This window comes from Pogoniulus pusillus, unplaced genomic scaffold, assembly GCF_015220805.1.
Source record: "Pogoniulus pusillus isolate bPogPus1 unplaced genomic scaffold, bPogPus1.pri scaffold_64_arrow_ctg1, whole genome shotgun sequence".
NCBI classification, from domain to species: domain Eukaryota; kingdom Metazoa; phylum Chordata; class Aves; order Piciformes; family Lybiidae; genus Pogoniulus; species Pogoniulus pusillus.
Genome location: NW_026974714.1, coordinates 669,177 through 688,042, shown reverse-complemented (window position 1 = coordinate 688,042; position 18,866 = coordinate 669,177). Strand labels below are relative to the sequence as shown.

Sequence of the window (18,866 nt, the reverse complement as noted above, 5' to 3'; positions counted from 1 at the left end):
GAGCAGCCTGGGCACGGGGACGGGAGCAGAGCGGAGCTGTGCCGGAGCTCCCCGAGCACGGCTGGGGGCGCCGCGGGGCCTCCTGGCCGAGCACGGAGCCTGCCCCCGCCCGGGCAGCCCTGGCGCACGGAGGGGCGGAAGAGAGAAGGCAGCTGCGGGCGGCAGCCCTGGCAGGTAGCCTGGAGCTGGGCACAGTGCTCCTGATGTGGTTGCATCAGGGCAGAGCAGGTCACAGAGCCAGGCAGGCTGGCAGAGAGCTCCAAGAGCATCCAGCCCAACCCAGCCCTGCCCAACCACCCAGAGCATGGCACTCAGTGCCCAGCCAGGCTTGGCATCAGCACCTCCAGGCACAGTGACTCGACCCCCTCCCTGGGCAGCCCATCCCAGTGCCAGTCAGTATCACCAGGGTTGGAAGAGACCTCACAGCTCAGCAAGTCCAACCCTTTAGCACAGAGCTCAAGGCCAGACCATGGCACCAAGTGCCACGTCCAGTCCTGCCTTGAACAGCTCCAGGGACGGCGACTCCACCACCTCCCTGGGCAGCCCATTCCAGTGGCCAATGACTCTCTCAGGGAAGAACTTTCTCCTCACCTCCAGCCTAAACCTCCCCTGGCACAGCCTGAGGCTGTGTCCTCTCCTTCTGGTGCTGGCCACCTGAGAGAAGAGAGCAACCTCCTCCTGGCCACAACCTCCTCCTGGCCACAACCTCCTCCTGGCCACAACCTCCCCTCAGGTAGTTGCAGACAGCAATAAGGTCTGCCCTGAGCCTCCTCTTCTCCAGGCTAACCAATCCCAGCTCCCTCAGCCTCTCCTCGTAGGGCTGTGCTCAAGGCCTCTCCCCAGCCTCGTTGCCCTTCTCTGGACACGCTCAAGCATCTCAATGTCCCTCCTAAACTGGGGGGCCCAGAACTGAACACAGCACTCAAGGTGAGGTCTAACCAGTGCAGAGTACAGGGGCAGAATGACCTCCCTGCTCCTGCTGGCCACACCATTGCTGATGCAGGCCAGGATGCCACTGGCTCTCTTGGCCACCTGGGCACACTGCTGGCTCATGTTCAGGTGGGTATCAATCAGCACCCCCAGATCCCTCTCTGTCTGGCTGCTCTCAGCCACTCTGACCCCAGCCTGTATCTCTGCATGGGGTTGCTGTGGCCAAAGTGCAGCACCCTGCACTTGGAGCTATTGAACTCCATCCCCTTGGACTCTGCCCATCTGTGCAGGGGGTCAAGGTCCTGCTGCAGAGCCCTTCTGCCCTCCAACCCAGCCACATCTGCCCCCAGCTTGGTGTCATCTGCACACTTGCTGATGACTGACTCCATGCCCTCATCCAGGTCATCTATGAAGCTGTCAAAGAGGATGGGGCCCAGCACTGATCCCTGAGGGACACCACTGGTGCCAGCTGCCAGCTGGATGTGTGTGCTAGTTAGAAGCAAGCTGGAATGTTTTGGTAACAGAACCAGATAACAGGCAGTGAAATGAAACAATTGTGTCTGCTTCTCTCACAGTCTCGCTGAGAGCTCTGGGAAGAAGAAATAAACTTTCTCCATTTTGTTTTCCACTTCTGCCTTTGCCTTCAGACCTGGTCACATCTCATTAACCCTGCTCCCACTAACCCTGCTCCCTAACCTCTTGGCTGCACCTCTCTTCTTCCTGAGAACTGGGGTAAGGTTGAGAGGGCCGGGGGGAGGTGTTGGGGTGGTTTGAGAGCCCCTCCTGGGGACTCAGGTTCCTGGGAGGGGAGTTGTGCTGCTGTACTGTTTATCCCTTGTATATTTCTGTATATAACTGTCTATAACTGTATAGATTGTAAACAGCTGCTTGTAAATGCTGCTAGCTGTAAATAAATTGCTTCATCTATATTCCCAGGGTCTGTCTGAGTTAGCTGGGGCAGATACAAAGTGTGGGGGGGGCAGGTAAGAGCCCAAACCATCACATTTTTAATTGGCTTTCCCAACGTGGGGCTAGAGAGATTGGAGTGATTGGAAATTAGCTCTGGGGATTAAGATGAAGCTAATCAAGCAGCTGTTGTACTTGGTGGGGGGTTTTGTGTGGCCTGTTTCTGTGGATCAAAGATCAAATTGGTTATTTCTTGCTTCATGTAGTTTTTAAGAAGGCTAAAGTTAAGCTTTCAAGCATGTTCTGGAGCTGGGGTGATTTGATTCTTGGTGATGCTGGTTTTAGTGTCACTGAGAATGTTACTAGTGATATTATGGGAGTACTCATCAATAATGTGACAATCAATCAAAATGCTGCTTTATCTACTGCTCTCATGAGGGTCATCCAGCCCCAAACTGAAATGCCAAATCCCTGCAAGGATTTTTACAGAAAAGAGACTGTGGTGGGGTTGGTGTGCACTAATCTGGCTCTTATGATGTTAACTTTCATATTAATTTTGGCATTATGGGTGAAAAATTCAAACCCAGCTTCTGTAAGAGCTAGGGAAAATTCTGTGTCTCAGAAGCAGTCTCTTTCACAGCAAAACAAGGGAACACATTTGTCTGCTTCCCCCCTGCCAGCCTCTCCACCCTCCTCTGTAGGTTCTGGGAACACAGCCAATGTTCCTGCCACTAACTTAAACAATGATAGGGATAGCAAAAACAACAGGCAGAGTTCAGCAGGAGCCCCGGGAGCACAGGCAGGTACCCAAAACCAGAATGTTCCTAGCAACAATGACAACAATCCACAGAGTTTGGCAGGCATCCCAGGAGGACAGGCAAACAATCCCACTAATGCTGGTAACGCCAGCCCAGTCAGTCCAAATCCTACTGACACCAGCTCAGCCAGTTCGAATCCCCAGCCAGCAGACCAGAACCAAAATCCTCCTGCTAAAAGCAAGGCAGATCTGAACTCACAAGCTCCAGGTCAGACCCCTAAGGATTCAAACCCTCCAGGTCAGACCCCTAAGGATTCAAACCCTCCAGGTCAGACCCCCAATGATTCAAAACCTCCAGGTCAGACCCCTAATAATTCAAACCCTCCAAGTCAGACCCCCAATGATTCAAACCCTCCAGGTCAGACCCCCAATGATTCAAACCCTCCAAGTCAGACCCCTAAGGATTCAAACCCTCCAGGTCAGACCCCTAAGGATTCAAACCCTCCAGGTCAGACCCCCAATGATTCAAACCCTCCAAGTCAGACCCCTAAGGATTCAAACCCTCCAGGTCAGACCCCTAAGGATTCAAACCCTCCAAGTCAGACCCCTAAGGATTCAAACCCTCCAAGTCAGACCCCCAATGATTCAAACCCTCCAGGTCAGACCCCCAATGATTCAAACCCTCCAAGTCAGACCCCTAAGGATTCAAACCCTCCAGGTCAGACCCCTAAGGATTCAAACCCTCCAGGTCAGACCCCCAATGATTCAAACCCTCCAGGTCAGACCCCTAAGGATTCAAACCCTCCAGGTCAGACCCCTAAGGATTCAAACCCTCCAAGTCAGACCCCTAAGGATTCAAACCCTCCAGGTCAGACCCCCAATGATTCAAACCCTCCAGGTCAGACCCCTAAGGATTCAAACCCTCCAGGTCAGACCCCTAAGGATTCAAACCCTCCAAGTCAGACCCCCAATGATTCAAACCCTCCAGGTCAGACCCCTAATGATTCAAACCCTCCAGGTCAGACCCCCAATGATTCAAACCCTCCAGCAGACACGTCCAAGTCTGTTGCTGCTCAGGCCCTTCTGGCACCTGCTAAGGCAAAAGCTAAGACAAAGTGTGGTTCACAGGAGGATGTAAGAGAGAGGACCTCTGGTGATCAGCAAGAGGAGGAAGAGGAGGGAGTGAGCCTGTGAGACCCTGCAAATGTGCTGAGACATCAATACTCAAATGAGAAGAGTGCTGTGAGGTTGGCTGCCAAGAGAGAGGATGGTTCCAATGAGTTCAGGAGTGCTATGAGGAAGGTTCTGTTAGGCCAGGGACAACCAGATCAACAGGAGGAAGAGGAGGAGGATGACACCCAGGACTCCAATGATCCTCTCAGAGAGGTCAGGGAAGTTAGAAAGGAATACTCAAGGGAATCAGGTGAGCCAATCCCAAGCTGGCTAGTGAGATGCCGTGGCATTGGTGCTAATGCCCTGCAGGTAGGAGACAAGTCTGCCAAGCAGCTGGGACCACTCACCAAGGAGAGTGGAGTGGACAAACACCTGGCAAGTCCTCTTGGTGAGGTTATTTTGTGGACACACCTCCTGCTGGCTGTGGCTGTGAGATATCCTTCCCGAGATGATTTGGGCCCCAAACAGAGCAGAGCCAGAGGAGGCCTCAGGGAGCCTCAACTCCTCTGCCACTTTTTGCCTCCCCTTCCCTGCCTGAGGCACCCTGAGGCAGGCAGGACCCAGTGCCAGGGCCCAGGGAACCTCCTGCACACCTCTGCTGGCTTCTCCCATGCCAGGCAGAGCACAGCCAGAAGGGATTGGACTTGGGCACCACCCTCATGGCTGTGCCCTCTGCTCCTCACCCCCAGCTCTGCCAACGGGGCCCAGGCCTGTTCATTCTCTTTAGTGATGCTCTGGAGCAGGAGATTGAGTCCAGCAGCAGTGAGTGTGCAGCTGGCACCAAGCTGGCAGCAGCTGTGGAGCTGTTGGAGGGGAGCAGAGCCCTGCAGGGGCACCATGCCAGGCTGCATGGGTGGGCAGAGGCCAAGGGGATGAGACTGAACAAGGCCAAGGGCAGGTTCTGCACTTTGGCCACAACAACCCCAAGCAGCTGCAGGCTGGGGCCAGAGTGGCTGAGAGCAGGCAGGCAGAGAGGGCCCTGGGGGTGCTGGCAGAGAGGAGCTGCAGAGCAGGCAGCAGTGCCCAGGTGGGCAGCAGAGCCAATGGCATCCTGGGCTGGCTCAGGAGCAGTGTGGGCAGCAGCACAAGGGAGGTTCTTGTGCCCCTGTGCCCAGCACTGCTCAGGCCACCCCTGCAGTGCTGTGCCCAGCTCTGGGCTCCTCCATTGCAGAGAGATGCTGAGGTGCTGGAAGGTGCCCAGAGCAGGGCAGCAAGGCTGGGGAGGGGCCTGGAGCACAGCCCTGTGAGGAGAGGCTGAGGGAGCTGGGGGGGTGCAGCCTGCAGCAGAGGAGGCTCAGGGCAGAGCTGATTGCTGCCTGCAGCTGCCTGCAGGGAGGCTGTGCCCAGGTGGGGTTGGGCTCTGCTGCCAGGCAGCCAGGGGCAGGAGAAGGGGACACAGCCTGAAGCTGTGCCAGGGCAGGCTCAGGCTGGAGGGTAGGAGGAAGCTGTGCCCAGAGAGAGTGATTGGCACTGGGGTGGGCTTCCCAGGGAGGGGGTGCAGTGCCCATGGCTGGAGGTGTTGATGCCAAGCCTGGCTGGGCACTGAGTGCCATGCTCTGGGTGATTGGGCAGGGCTGGGGCTGGGCTGAGCCTGGAGCTCACTTCCAGCCTGCCTGGTTCTGTGATTCTGTGACTCTAACCCAGGCTGCTCCCAGATCCAGCCTGCCCCTGGCACCTGCCCTGTGCCAGCTGCTCCCAACCCTTCTCCCAGCTGCCTGCTGCTGGGGGCCTGGGCACTGCCAGGGGCAGTGCCATGTGGAGCTGTGGCTTGAGGCAGGCTGAGGAGCAGTTTGGGAGCTCTCTGGGGGGTGAAGGTGGGAGGGAGAGGCTGGAAAAGCTCTGGGGCACAGGGAAGGAGCTGCCCGAGGTCAGGTTGGCTACCCTCGGGTGGGGTTTGGCACCAGCTGAGCCCATGAAGGTGGCCAGAGCCTGGCACAGGTTGCCCAGGGGGGTGCCCCCAGAGGTGCTGTGGGGGTGGCACCGAAGGGAGGAGTGGTTGGCACCGCTCAGGCCAGGCTGGAGAGCTGGGGGAGGGGAGCCCCAGGGAGCTCAGCCAGGGCAAGGGCAGGGTCCTGCGGCTGGGGAGGGAGGAAGAAGCTCCTGCAGCAGAGCAGGGAGGGGGCACCTGGTGGGCAGCAGGACCTGGCACTGCAGGGGCACAGAAGCTGCCCAGGAGCCAGCAAGGAGCTGAGCCTGAGGGAGGCTGCAGGAGCCGAGGAGCAGCCCCCCCGGGAAGAGAGGCCCTGGGGGAGGAGGGGGTGGGGGGGGTGGGCAGGGGGAGGGGGCAGGGGGAGGTGGCACCCCCCAGTGTGTGCTGGCAGCCAGGGGGAGCTGGGCAGGGGGAGAGGAGCCTGAGGAGGTTCAATGTGGGGCAGGGGTGGAGGAAAAGAGCCCCTGGGGAGGGGGGAGGAAGCCTCCAGAGGGGCAGAGGAAGCTCTAAGGGGACACAAAGCTCTGGGGGGCACAAAGCTTTGGGGGGCACAAAGCTTTGGGGGGCACAAAGGTCTAAGGGGGCACAAAGCTTTGAGGGGCACAAAGCTGTGAGGGGCACAAAGGTCTGAGGGGCACAAAGCTTTGGGGGGCACAAAGGTCTAAGGGGACACAAAGCTCTGGGGGGCACAAAGCTTTGGGGGGTACAAAGGTCTGAGAGGCACAAAGCTCCAAGGGGCGCAAAGCTTTGGGGGGCACAAAGCTCTGGGGGGCACAAAGGTTTGGGGGGTACAAAGGTCTGAGAGGCACAAAGCTTTGAGGGGCACAAAGCTGTCAGGGGCACAAAGCTCTAAGGGGGCACAAAGCTTTGGGGGGCACAAAGGTCTAAGGGGACACAAAGCTCTGGGGGGCACAAAGCTTTGGGGGGTACAAAGGTCTGAGAGGCACAAAGGTCTGAGGGGCGCAAAGCTTTGGGGGGCACAAAGCTCTAAGGGGGCACAAAGCTCTGGGGGGCACAAAGGTCTGAGGGGCACAAAGCTTTGAGGGGCACAAAGCTGTGAGGGGCACAAAGCTCTGAGGGAGCACACAGCTTTGGGGGGGCACAAAGGTCTGAGGGGCACAAAGCTCCAAGGGGCACAAAGCTCTGGGGGGGGCACAAAGCTTGGGGGGGCACAAAGCTCCAAGGGGCACACAGCTCTGGGGGGCACACAGCAGAGTGTGGGCAGAGGGCGAGGGAGCTGCTGCTGCCCTCTGCTCTGCCAACCCTCAGGGGCAGAGGGCACACAACGGCCCCAGGAGGTGCCCAGCAGCATCTCCTCTCCTGCCCAAGCCTCAGCCTGTGCCAGGCTCCCCCCAGCCTCCCTCCTGTGCCAGCTCAGATCCTGCCCTGCCCCCAGCCCGCGGCACCAGCCCCAGAGGCACAGAGGGGCAGGGGGCACAGAGGGCACCTCCCGGGGGGCTCCCTTTGGCTTCTCCTCCTGCCCACAGCCCTGCAGGGCAGCTCCGGGGCTGAGCTCCGCGCAGGGCACTGCTGTGGCACAGCAGTTGGCAGCCGCAGGGCAGCGAGGCTGGGCAGAGGCAGCAGCAGGAGCCCAGGGGCAGCCACAGCAGCAGAGCAGAGCAGAGCCAGGGGCCAGGGAGGCTCAGCCACAGCCCTGCGGGCACAGAGCCTGCCCCGGGCTGAGCTCCTGCCCTCTGCCCTGCCCTGGAGCCTCAGCTGGCGCTGGCACCAGCTCTGCGCTGCCCAGGGGCAGAGGGGCAGGGAAGGGCTGGGCAGAGGCCAGAGGAGGCTGGGCAGAGGCTGAGGGCCTGGAGCAGCTCTGGGAGGAGCAGAGGCTGAGCCCTGGGGCTGAGAGCCTGCAGCAGAGCAGCCCCAGAGGGCATCTGGGCAGTGCCCAGCAGGAGCTGAAGGAGCTGTGGGGGGCAGGAGGCTGGGGCCAGGCTGTGCTGAGTGGTGCCCAGGGGCAAGGGGCACAGAGTGCAGGGCAGCAGGAGGAGAAAGTTGTTTGGGGTGAGGGTGCCAAGGCCTGGAGCAGGCTGCCCAGAGAGGCTGTGGAGCCTCCTTGTGTGCAGAGCTGCCAACCCCCCTGGGCACTGTGCCCCTGGGCAAGCTGCTGTGGGTGCCCTGCTGGGGCAGGGTGGGGCTGGCACTGGGGGAGTGCCACAGGTCCCTTCCCACCATGCTGTGATGCTGCCAACATCAGCTGAGAGGCCTCAGAGCAGTGAGAAATGTTCCCTGCAGGCTGCACTGGGAGAGCCCTCAGGGATCCACCTGGCACAGAGCACATGGCAGAGAGAACCTGGCACAGAGCATGGATGTGGCACAGAGGATGTGGCACAGGGGATGAGGCACAGAGCATGGATGAGGCACAGAGGATGTGGCACAGAGCATGGAAGCTTCCTGCTGCCTCCCGACACCTCCCCGCGGAACCTTCCTGCCCCGGAACCGTTCTGCCGCTGCTTAGCTCCACCCGGAAGTCTTTACCCGTGCACGTTTCCGATGCCGCCCAACGCGCACACACCGCGGCCGGAACCTTTTTGTCCTAGAACCTTTCGCTGCCGGAACCTTTCCGCTGCCGCACAACCACTCCACCCGGAGTCTTTAAGCTCCTTGGTCCTTTCTGCTGCGGCACATTTCATGCCCGGAACTTTTCTACTGCCGCACAACTCCCCCCGGACCTTTTCTGCCGCGGAACCATTCTCCTGCCTTTCGACACAGCCCACCCGGACTCTTTCTGCTGCGGAACCATTGTGCTGCCGCCCGACTCAGCCCACCCGGAACCTTTCTGCCCCGGAACCATTTTTCTGCCTCCCCGACTCGGCCCACACGGGCCCTTTTTTCCGCGGAACCCTTCCGCTGCCCCCCGACACAGCCCACCCGGAACCTTTCTGCCCCGGAACCATTGTGCTGCTGCCCGACACAGCCTACCCGGAACCTTTCTGCCCCGGAACCATTGTGCTTCCGCCCGACTCGGCCCACCCGGAACCTTTCTGCCCCGGAACCGTTGTGCTGCCGCCCGACTCACTCCACCCGGACCCTTCCTGCCGCGGAACCGTTGTGCTGCCGCCCGACTCACTCCACCCGGACCCTTCCTGCCGCGGAACCATTGTGCTTCCGCCCGACTCGGCCCACCCGGAACCTTTCTTCCCCGGAACCATTGTGCTGCCACCTGTCTCACTCCACCCGGAACCTTTTCGCCGCTGAACAGTTCCGCTGCAGCCCTACTCATCCCCCCCGGAACCTTTCTTCCCCGGAACCATTGTGCTGCCGCCGTACTCAGCCCCCCCGGAGCGTTCCTGCGGGGCCGTTCCGGTCGGGGCGATGGCGGCGGCAGGCCCCGGGGCCGCTCCTGGCGCTGCTCCCTACGGCAACTTCCCGAACTATTCTCGCTTCCACCCGCCCGAGGAGCGGCTGCGGCTGCTCCCCGCCGGCCTCCTGCGCAGCCTCTTCCCCACCGAGCCGCGCCCGCTGCTGGCGCTCGATGTGGGCTGCAACTCGGGGGTCAGCGGAGCCGCGGCCGGGCCGGGGCTCGGGGTGGGGGACGGAAGGGTTCGGGGGGTCCCGGGGGGGGGGTTGGGACCTCCTTAGCGCCTCGCGGTGCCCTGCTTGGATTCGGAGCTGCCCCCCCGGGGCCGGTTCGGGAGCGGTTTGGGGTCCGCAGCTGCCGGGGGCAGGAGCTGGGCCTGGGCTGGGGGCGGCAAAGAGGCCTCCGGAGAGCGGCGCAGCCCCGGAGCGGGCCCCGGAGCGTGGCCTCGGCTGCCCTGGGCACAGCTCCGGCCTGGGGACTGCACCACCGCCCCCGCGGGCAGCCTGAGCCCCGCCGAGACCCCTCCGTGACCCCTCCGTGACCCTCTCCGTGATCCCTCCGAGACCCCTCCATGACCCCCTCCGTGACCCCCTCCGTGACCCCTCCGTGACCCCTCCGAGACCCCCTCCAGGTCCCCTTCCATGACTCTCTCCACCACCCTCCCTCATCCCTCCACATCCTTTCTGTGGCTCCTCCATGATCCTGTCCTTGACCCCTTCTTGACCCTCTCCCTCTTCCCCTCCACACCCCCTCCATGCCCCCTCCACAACCCCTTCCTTGACCCCCTCCATGACCTCTCTGTGACCCTCTCCTTGACCTCTTCCACAATCCCCTTCACAACCCTCCTTGACCCCCTGCTTGAACCTCTCCATGACCTTTTCTTGACCCTCTCCACATCCCCTCCATGACTCTGCCCTGGACCCCCCTCCTTGACCCCCCAATGACCTCTCCATGATCCCCTTCTTGACTCCTTCCACACCCCCTCCATGCCCCCTCCACATCTCCTTCCTTGACCCCCTCCATGACCCCTCTGTGACCCCCTCCATGACCCCTCCCACAGCTCCCTTCACGACCTTCCTTGGTCCCCTCCTTGATGCCTTCCTTGACCCTATCCATGACTCCTCTTGACCCTCTCCACATCCCCTCCATGACTCTGCCCTGGACCCCCCTCCTTGACCCCCTCCACACTCCCTCCTTGACCCCCTCCACACTCCCTCCTTGGTCCCCTCCACACTCCCTCCTTGACCCCCTCCACACTCCCTCCTTGGTCCCCTCCACACTCCCTCCTTGGTCCCCTCCACACTCCCTCCTTGGTCCCCTCCACACTCCCTCCTTGACCCCCTCCACACTCCCTCCTTGGTCCCCTCCACACTCCCTCCTTGGTCCCCTCCACACCCCCTCCTTGACCCCCTCCACACCCTCTCCTTGACCCCTCTACAACCCCCTCCTCGGCCCCTTCCCCTGCCCCCCTCAGGCCCCTCCCTGACCCCCTTCTCCCCTTCCCTCCCCGCAGGAGCTGAGTGTGGCTCTCTACAGGCACCTCCTCGGCCTCCCGGAGGGCTCAGCCGACCTGTCCCAGCCTGCAGACGACCTCAAGCTCCTCTGCTGTGACATCGACCCCACGCTGGTGGCCAGGGCCCAGCAGGGCAGCCCCTTCCCCACCCACATCTCCTTTGCCACCCTGGACATCATGGACCCCCCTGCCAGGGCCGCCCTGCTGGGCTCCTACCTGCGCCGCTTCGGCCGCTCTGCCTTCGACCTCTGCTTCTGCATGTCCCTCACCATGTGGATCCACCTGCACCACGGCGATGGAGGCCTGCAGCAGCTGCTGGCCCTGCTCAGCTCCCTCTGCTCCTACCTGCTGCTGGAGCCTCAGCCCTGGCGCTGCTACCGGGCAGCAGCTCGGCGCCAGCGCAGGCTGGGCCGGGGGGGCCTGGAGCACTTCTGCTCCCTGGGCATCCGCGGGGACATGGCCCAGGAGCTCAGCCTCATCCTCACCAGGGACTGCTCCATGCAGCTCGTGGCCTCCTTCGGCCCCACCAGCTGGGGCAGGAGCCTGCTGCTCTTCAGGGCGGGCAGGCGGCAGGGCGGGGAGGGGCACGGCCAGTCCTAGGGGGCTGGGACACAGCAGGGGTGGCAGAGAGAGCCCCCAGCTGCCCCCGGGCCAGAACAGACCCCCCCGGGCCAGAACAGACCCCCCCAGCACAGCCCACCCCCCCCCAGCACAGCCCAGACCCCAGCCCAACTCAGACCCCCCAACACAGCCCCCCCCAGCACAGCCCAGACCTCAGACCAGCCCAGCCCCCAGCCCAACTCAGACCCCCCCAGCCCAGACACCCTCAGCCCAGCCCAGACCCCAGCCCAGCTCAGACCTCCCCAGCCCAGCCCCCAGCCCAACTCAGACCCCCCAACACAGCCCCCCCCAGCACAGCCCAGACCTCAGACCAGCCCAGACCCCAGCCCAACTCAGACTCCCCCAGCCCAGCTCAGACCCCCCCAGCCCAGATCAGACCCCAGCCCAACACAGCCCCCCCCAGCACAGCCCAGACCTCAGACCTCAGACCAGCCCAGACCCCAGCCCAACCCAGACACCCCCAACCCAGACCCCCTCAACCCAGCCCAGACCCCAGCCCAGCTCAGATCCCCCCAGCCCAGACCCCCCCACCCATGCTCTTCCCCAGCCCAACTCAGACCCCAGCCCATCCTCTCCCCCTGCTCAACCCAGACCCCAGCCCAACCCAGACCCCCCCAAGCCCATCCTCTGCCCCATCCCCATCCTCTCCCCAGCCCTGTGCAGTCACCCAGCCCTTGGCACTGAGTGTCCCACCCAGGCCTGGCTTCAACACGAGCAGAAGGCACCAAAGCAGCTCCACAACCTCCTTGGACGAGAGCCTCAAGGTCTCTGCCTCTGCAGCTGCAGGGCAGGGAGAAGAAGCAGAAGTGGACCCAGGTAGGGGGGGGAGGCTGCTGGCTGGGGAGCAGCAGGGATGGGGGCTGAGTTGTTGGGGCTGAGCTGTTGGGGCTGAGCTGTTGGGGCTGAGCTGCTGGGGGCTGAGCTGTTGGGGCTGAGCTGTTGGGGCTGAGCTGCTGGGGCTGAGCTGTTGAGGCTGAGCTGCTGGGGGCTGAGCTGCTGGGGCTGAGCTGTTGGGGGCTGAGCTGCTGGGGCTGAGCTGCTGGGGGCTGAGCTGCTGGGGCTGAGCTGTTGGGGGCTGAGCTGCTGGGGCTGAGCTGCTGGGGGCTGAGCTGCTGGGGGCTGAGCTGTTGGGGCTGAGCTGCTGGGGCTGAGCTGTTGAGGCTGAGCTGCTGGGGGCTGAGCTGCTGGGGCTGAGCTGCTGGGGCTGAGCTGCTGGGGCTGAGCTGTTGGGGCTGAGCTGTTGGGGCTGAGCTGTTGGGGCTGAGCTGTTGAGGCTGAGCTGCTGGGGGCTGAGCTGCTGGGGCTGAGCTGCTGGGGGCTGAGCTGTTGGAGCTGAGCTGCTGGGGCTGAGCTGTTGGAGCTGAGCTGTTGGGGGCTGAGTTGTTGGGGCTGAGCTGCTGGGGCTGAGCTGTTGGGGCTGAGCTGCTGGGGCTGAGCTGTTGGAGCTGAGCTGTTGGGGGCTGAGTTGTTGGGGCTGAGCTGCTGGGGGCTGAGCTGTTGGAGCTGAGCTGCTGGGGGCTGAGCTGTTGGGGCTGAGCTGTTGGGGCTGAGCTGCTGGGGGCTGAGCTGCTGGGGCTGAGCTGTTGGGGCTGAGCTGTTGGGGCTGAGCTGCTGGGGGCTGAGCTGCTGGGGCTGAGCTGCTGGGGCTGAGCTGCTGGGGCTGAGCTGTTGGGGCTGAGCTGCTGGGGGCTGAGCTGCTGGGGCTGAGCTGTTGGGGCTGAGCTGCTGGGGGCTGAGCTGCTGGGGCTGAGCTGCTGGGGCTGAGCTGTTGGGGCTGAGCTGTTGGGGCTGAGCTGCTGGGGCTGAGCTGCTGGGGCTGAGCTGTTGGGGCTGAGCTGCTGGGGCTGAGCTGCTGGGGCTGAGCTGTTGGGGCTGAGCTGCTGGGGCTGAGCTGCTGGGGCTGAGCTGCTGGGGCTGAGCTGTTGGGGCTGAGCTGCTGGGGCTGAGCTGTTGGAGCTGAGCTGTTGGGGCTGAGCTGTTGGAGCTGAGCTGTTGGAGCTGAGCTGCTGGGGGCTGAGCTGCTGGGGCTGAGCTGCTGGGGCTGAGCTGCTGGGGGCTGAGCTGTTGGGGCTGAGCTGTTGGGGCTGAGCTGCTGGGGGCTGAGCTGCCAAAGTCTTCCTCCTTTCAGAAGTTCTTTCATTTTGTGTCCCCTTGCAGGACTTTGCCCTTGAAAGGATGAAGAAGTTGGCACCCAGGAGGGGTCTCTCAGCCAAGGCTTTGGGTGGGGGTTGCCAAAGCCAGGCCCTGAGGAGGGGAAGGGCCCAGGCTTGGTTGAGGGTTTGGAGAGCTGTGGTGGAGGCTCCTTGCCTGAGTGTGGTCAAGAATCCTGGGGCCAAGCAGGTGGGCAGAGAGCTCCAAGCTGCCCCAGCCCTGCCCAATCACCCAGAGCATGGCACTCAGTGCCCCCCAGCCAGGCTTGGCACCAACACCCCCAGAGGTGGGCACGGCTCCCCGTCCCTGGGCAGCCCATCCCAGTGCCAATCACTCTCTCTGGGCACAGCTTCCTCCTACCCTCCAGCCTAGACCTGCCCTGGCACAGCTTGAGGCTGTGTCCCCTTCTCCTGCCCCTGGCTGCCTGGCAGCAGAGCCCAACCCCACCTGGGCACAGCCTCCCTGCAGGCAGCTGCAGGCAGCAATCAGCTCTGCCCTGAGCCTCCTCTGCTGCAGGCTGCACCCCCCCAGCTCCCTCAGCCTCTCCTCACAGGGCTGTGCTCCAGGCCCCTCCCCAGCCTTGCTGCCCTGCTCTGGGCACCTTCCAGCACCTCAACAGCTCTCTGCAATGGAGGAGCCCAGAGCTGGGCACAGCACTGCAGGGGTGGCCTGAGCAGTGCTGAGCACAGGGGCACAAGAACCTCCCTTGTGCTGCTGCCCACACTGCTCCTGAGCCAGCCCAGGATGCCATTGGCTCTGCTGCCCACCTGGGCACTGCTGCCTGCTCTGCAGCTCCTCTCTGCCAGCACCCCCAGGGCCCTTTGCTCTGCTCAGCCCCCACCTGCAGCACTGCCTCCAGCTCTGGGCCCCCCCAGCAGCACAAGGACTTGGAGCTGGTGCTGCAGAGGCTCCAGAGGAGGCCAGCAGGAGCAGCAGAGGCTGCAGAAGCTCCCCTGTGGGGCCAGGCTGGCAGAGTTGGGGCTGCTGAGGCTGCAGAGCAGAAGGCTGCAGGCAGAGCTTGGAGCAGGCTGGCAGGAGCTGAAGGGCTGCAGGAGAGCTGGGGAGGGAGTGGGGAGAAGGGCTGGGGGGGGCAGGAGAGGGCCAATGGCTTGGAGCTGGGAGAGGGGAGAGGGAGAGAGGAGAGGAGGCAGAAGTTGTTGGGAGTGAGGCTGGGCAGAGGCTGGCACAGGCTGCCCAGGGAGGCTGTGGCTGCCCCTCCCTGGCACCATCCCAGGCCAGGCTGTTTGGGGAGCTCTGAGCAACCTTCTCTGCTTGGGGCTTGCTCCTGCTGGCTCCAGGGGGACCTTTTGCTGCCCCTCCCAAGCCCTCTGTGCTGCTTGGGCTCTGCTCAGGCCATGCCTGGGGCAGCTTCCAGCTGCTGCTGTGCTGGAGGCTGGGGGGGGGAAGGTTTGGGGGGGTTGGGGCTGGGGGGGTCAGAACTTTTGGGTGCATTTGGGGCTGAGGGCAAGAGAAAGGAGGGAAGTGCTGGGAGCTGCTGCTGGCTCTGCTGCTGCTGCTTGTGCCCAGGGCCAGGTGGGGGCAGGGCTGAGGCTCCAGAGGAGCTCTGGCAGGGGTTGAGGTCCTGCAGCTGTCGCCGTGGGGCTGAGGCTGTGCTTTGGCTGTGAACCCAAGCAAGAAAGAGATCAGAATTGGAGCTTTGGTGTCACTCGAGGTTGATTTCTGTCCTGCTCTGGGAGCTCTTCACTGCCTCCATCCCCAGCCAGGCCTTTGGCTCGGAGGGAGGCCTGGAGCCAGCAGCCCCTGGGCTCCCAGGGACCCACAGCTGATGCCCCTCAGGGCTTTGTGCCCTCTGCTCCTGCCTGCCAAGGGAGAGGGCAGCTCAGGTGCTGGCTGCTGTCCTGGCAGCTCGGAGGCCTTCTCCTGCAGGAGGAGCTCTGCTCCTGCAGTTCTGCCCAGGGCTGGAGAGGAACCTGAGCAGGCTCTGACCTGGTGTCCTGCCTGGGGCTGCTTCTGCCTCCTGCTGCCCCCAGAGGGGAGAGGCAAAGGCAGCCCTGGGGCTGCTCCAGGGAGGCTTCGAGATCCTTCAGCCCAACCTCTGCCCTGCTCAGCCCCCACCTGCAGCACTGCCTCAGCTCTGGGCCCCCCAAGGCAACCTCCTGAAGCTGAGCAGGGCCCAGGGCAAGGCTCCTGCAATGGCAGCACAGAGCCAGGCTGGGGGAGGAGGGGGCTGGGGGCAGGCTGCAGCAGGAGGGCTTGGGTGGGGCAGTGGGGGGCAAAGTGCCCAGGAGCCAGCACTGGTCGCTGGCAGCCCAAAGCCCTCCCTGTGCTGGGCTGCAGCAGGAGCAGGGAGAGCAGCAGCACAGGGAGGGGATTCTGCCCCCAGCTCTGCCCTGCTCAGCCCCCACCTGCAGCACTGCCTCCAGCTCTGGGCCCCCCCAGCAGCACAAGGACCTGGAGCTGGTGCTGCAGAGGCTCCAGAGGAGGCCAGCAGGAGCAGCAGAGGCTGCAGAAGCTCCCCTGTGGGGCCAGGCTGGCAGAGTTGGGGCTGCTGAGGCTGCAGAGCAGAAGGCTGCAGGCAGAGCTTGGAGCAGGCTGGCAGGAGCTGAAGGGCTGCAGGAGAGCTGGGGAGGGAGTGGGGAGAAGGGCTGGGGGGGGCAGGAGAGGGCCAATGGCTTGGAGCTGGGAGAGGGGAGAGGGAGAGAGGAGAGGAGGCAGAAGTTGTTGGGAGTGAGGCTGGGCAGAGGCTGGCACAGGCTGCCCAGGGAGGCTGTGGCTGCCCCTCCCTGGCACCATCCCAGCCCAGGCTGGGTGATGCCCTGAGCAGCCTGTGCTGGTGGAGCTGTTGCTGGGCATGGCAGGGGCTGGAGCTGGCTCAGCTCTGAGCTCCCTTCCAGCCCAAAGCCATTCTGTGAGCTCAGGTGGAAGAGCCAAGCCTGGAAGTGCCCTCCCTGGCCACAGGCTCCTGGGGCAGGCTGCCAGGCTGTGAGTGGGGTGGCAGGGCCTGAGGGGGTGGCACAGGAGGGCTGTGAGGCTCCTTCCTCACCCAGCTGCAGCCCTCAGCCTTCTGCTCCACAGGGAAGGTTTAGGGAGCTGGGAGCTGCTCTGCCCCTCAGCTGCTGCCAGAGCTGCCTGCCCCTGGGGGCACTGCCTGCAGGAGGACTTCTTGGGCTGGGCTGATGGCACTGCCCCTGTGGGGCTGGCAGGAGAGACAATGTGCCACATCCGTGCTCTGTGCCACATCCTCTGTGCCACATCCGTGCTCTGTGCCACATCCTCTGTGCCTCATCCATGCTCTGTGCCACATCCATGCTCTGTGCCATGTCCTCTGTGCCACATCCATGCTCTGTGCCATGTCCTCTGTGCCACATCCATCCTCTGTGCCACATCCTCTGTGCCACATCCATGCTCTGTGCCTCATCCATCCTCTGCCTCTGTGCCACATCCTCTGTGCCATGTCCTCTGTGCCACATCCATGCTCTGTGCCATGTCCTCTGTGCCACATCCATCCTCTGTGCCACATCCATCCTCTGTGCCACATCCTCTGTGCCACATCCTCTGTGCCACATCCATGCTCTGTGCCTCATCCATCCTCTGCCTCTGTGCCACATCCTCTGTGCCACATCCTCTGTGCCATGTCCTCTGTGCCACATCCATCCTCTGTGCCACATCCATGCTCTGTGCCATGTCCTCTGTGCCACATCCATGCTCTGTGCCACATCCTCTGTGCCACATCCATGCTCTGTGCCATGTCCTCTGTGCCATGTCCTCGGTGCCACATCCTCGCTCTGTGCCACATCCTCTGTGCCTCATCCATCCTCTGCCTCTGTGCCACATCCATGCTCTGTGCCAGGTTCTCTCTGCCATGTGCTCTGTGCCAGGTGGATCCCTGAGGGCTCTCCCAGTGCAGCCTGCAGGGAACATTTCTCACTGCTCTGAGGCCTCTCAGCTGATGTTGGCAGCATCACAGCATGGTGGGAAGGGACCTGTGGCACTCCCCCAGTGCCAGCCCCACCCTGCCCCAGCAGGGCACCCACAGCAGCCTGCCCAGGGGCACAGTGCCCAGGGGGGTTGGCAGCTCTGCACACAAGGAGGCTCCACAGCCTCTCTGGGCAGCCTGCTCCAGGCCTTGGCACCCTCACCCCAAACAACTTTCTCCTCCTGCTGCCCTCCACTCTGTGCCCCTTGCCCCTGGGCACCACTCAGCACAGCCTGGCCCCAGCCTCCTGCCCCCCACAGCTCCTTCAGCTCCTGCTGGGCACTGCCCAGATGCCCTCTGGGGCTGCTCTGCTGCAGGCTCTCAGCCCCAGGGCTCAGCCTCTGCTCCTCCCAGAGCTGCTCCAGGCCCTCAGCCTCTGCCCAGCCCTTCCCTGCCCCTCTGCCCCTGGGCAGCGCAGAGCTGGTGCCAGCGCCAGCTGAGGCTCCAGGGCAGGGCAGAGGGCAGGAGCTCAGCCCGGGGCAGGCTCTGTGCCCGCAGGGCTGTGGCTGAGCCTCCCTGGCCCCTGGCTCTGCTCTGCTCTGCTGCTGTGGCTGCCCCTGGGCTCCTGCTGCTGCCTCTGCCCAGCCTCGCTGCCCTGCGGCTGCCAACTGCTGTGCCACAGCAGTGCCCTGCGCGGAGCTCAGCCCCGGAGCTGCCCTGCAGGGCTGTGAGCAGGAGGAGAAGCCAAAGGGAGCCCCCCGGGAGGTGCCCTCTGTGCCCCCTGCCCCTCTGTGCCTCTGGGGCTGGTGCCGCGGGCTGGGGGCAGGGCAGGATCTGAGCTGGCACAGGCTGAGGCTTGGGCAGGAGAGGAGATGCTGCTGGGCACCTCCTGGGGCCGTTGTGTGCCCTCTGCCCCTGAGGGTTGGCAGAGCAGAGGGCAGCAGCAGCTCCCTCGCCCTCTGCCCACACTCTGCTGTGTGCCCCCCAGAGCTGTGTGCCCCTTGGAGCTTTGTGCCCCCCCAAGCTTTGTGCCCCCCCCAGAGCTGTGTGCCCCTTGGAGCTTTGTGCCCCTCAGACCTTTGTGCCCCCCAAAGCTTTGTGCTCCCTTAGAGCTTTGTGCCCCTCACAGCTTTGTGCCCCTCAAAGCTTTGTGCCCCCTTAGAGCTTTGTGCCCCCTTAGAGCTTTGTGCCCCCCAAACCTTTGTGCCCCTCACAGCTTTGTGCCCCCCAAAGCTTTGTGCCCCCTTAGAGCTTTGTGCCCCCTTAGAGCTTTGTGCCACTCACAGCTTTGTGCCCCTTGGAGCTTGGAGTCCCTCAGACCTTTGTGCCCCCCAGAGCTTTGTGCCCTCCAGACCTTGGTGCCCCCCAGGGCAGGTGGCCCAGCAGGAGCTGGCAGGCTCAGAGCTGCTGGATGTGAGCTGCTGGCAGGGTCCTGGCCCTCAGCTCTGCCTGGAGGTGCCCCAGGGCAGGTCCAGCTTGGCCATGAGGAACAATTTCTGCCCTGGCAGAGTGGTCAGGGCCTGGCACAGGCTGCCCAGGGAGGTGGTGGTGGAGTCCCCATAGCTGGAGGGGCTCCAGACCCCTGTGGCCGTGGGTTGGTGCCCAGGGTGGGGTTGGTTGGTGCTGGTCTGGGCGACCTTGGAGGCCTTCTGCAGCCCACAGCATTTTGTGATGCTGAAGCAGCAGCCTGGAGTGGGAAGG

The 18,866-nt window shown here is 63.3% G+C and overlaps 1 protein-coding gene across 1 annotated transcript; it reads left to right on the top strand.

The window, feature by feature from the left end:
* Positions 1-8,971: 8,971 nt before the first annotated feature.
* BCDIN3D (BCDIN3 domain containing RNA methyltransferase) lies at positions 8,972-11,866 on the top strand. Its single transcript, XM_064141728.1, has 2 exons — positions 8,972-9,197; positions 10,517-11,866. The coding sequence occupies exons 1-2, from the start codon at positions 9,018-9,020 to the stop codon at positions 11,114-11,116; spliced, it is 780 nt and encodes a 259-aa protein (XP_063997798.1). The 5' UTR covers positions 8,972-9,017; the 3' UTR covers positions 11,117-11,866.
* Positions 11,867-18,866: the final 7,000 nt, after the last annotated feature.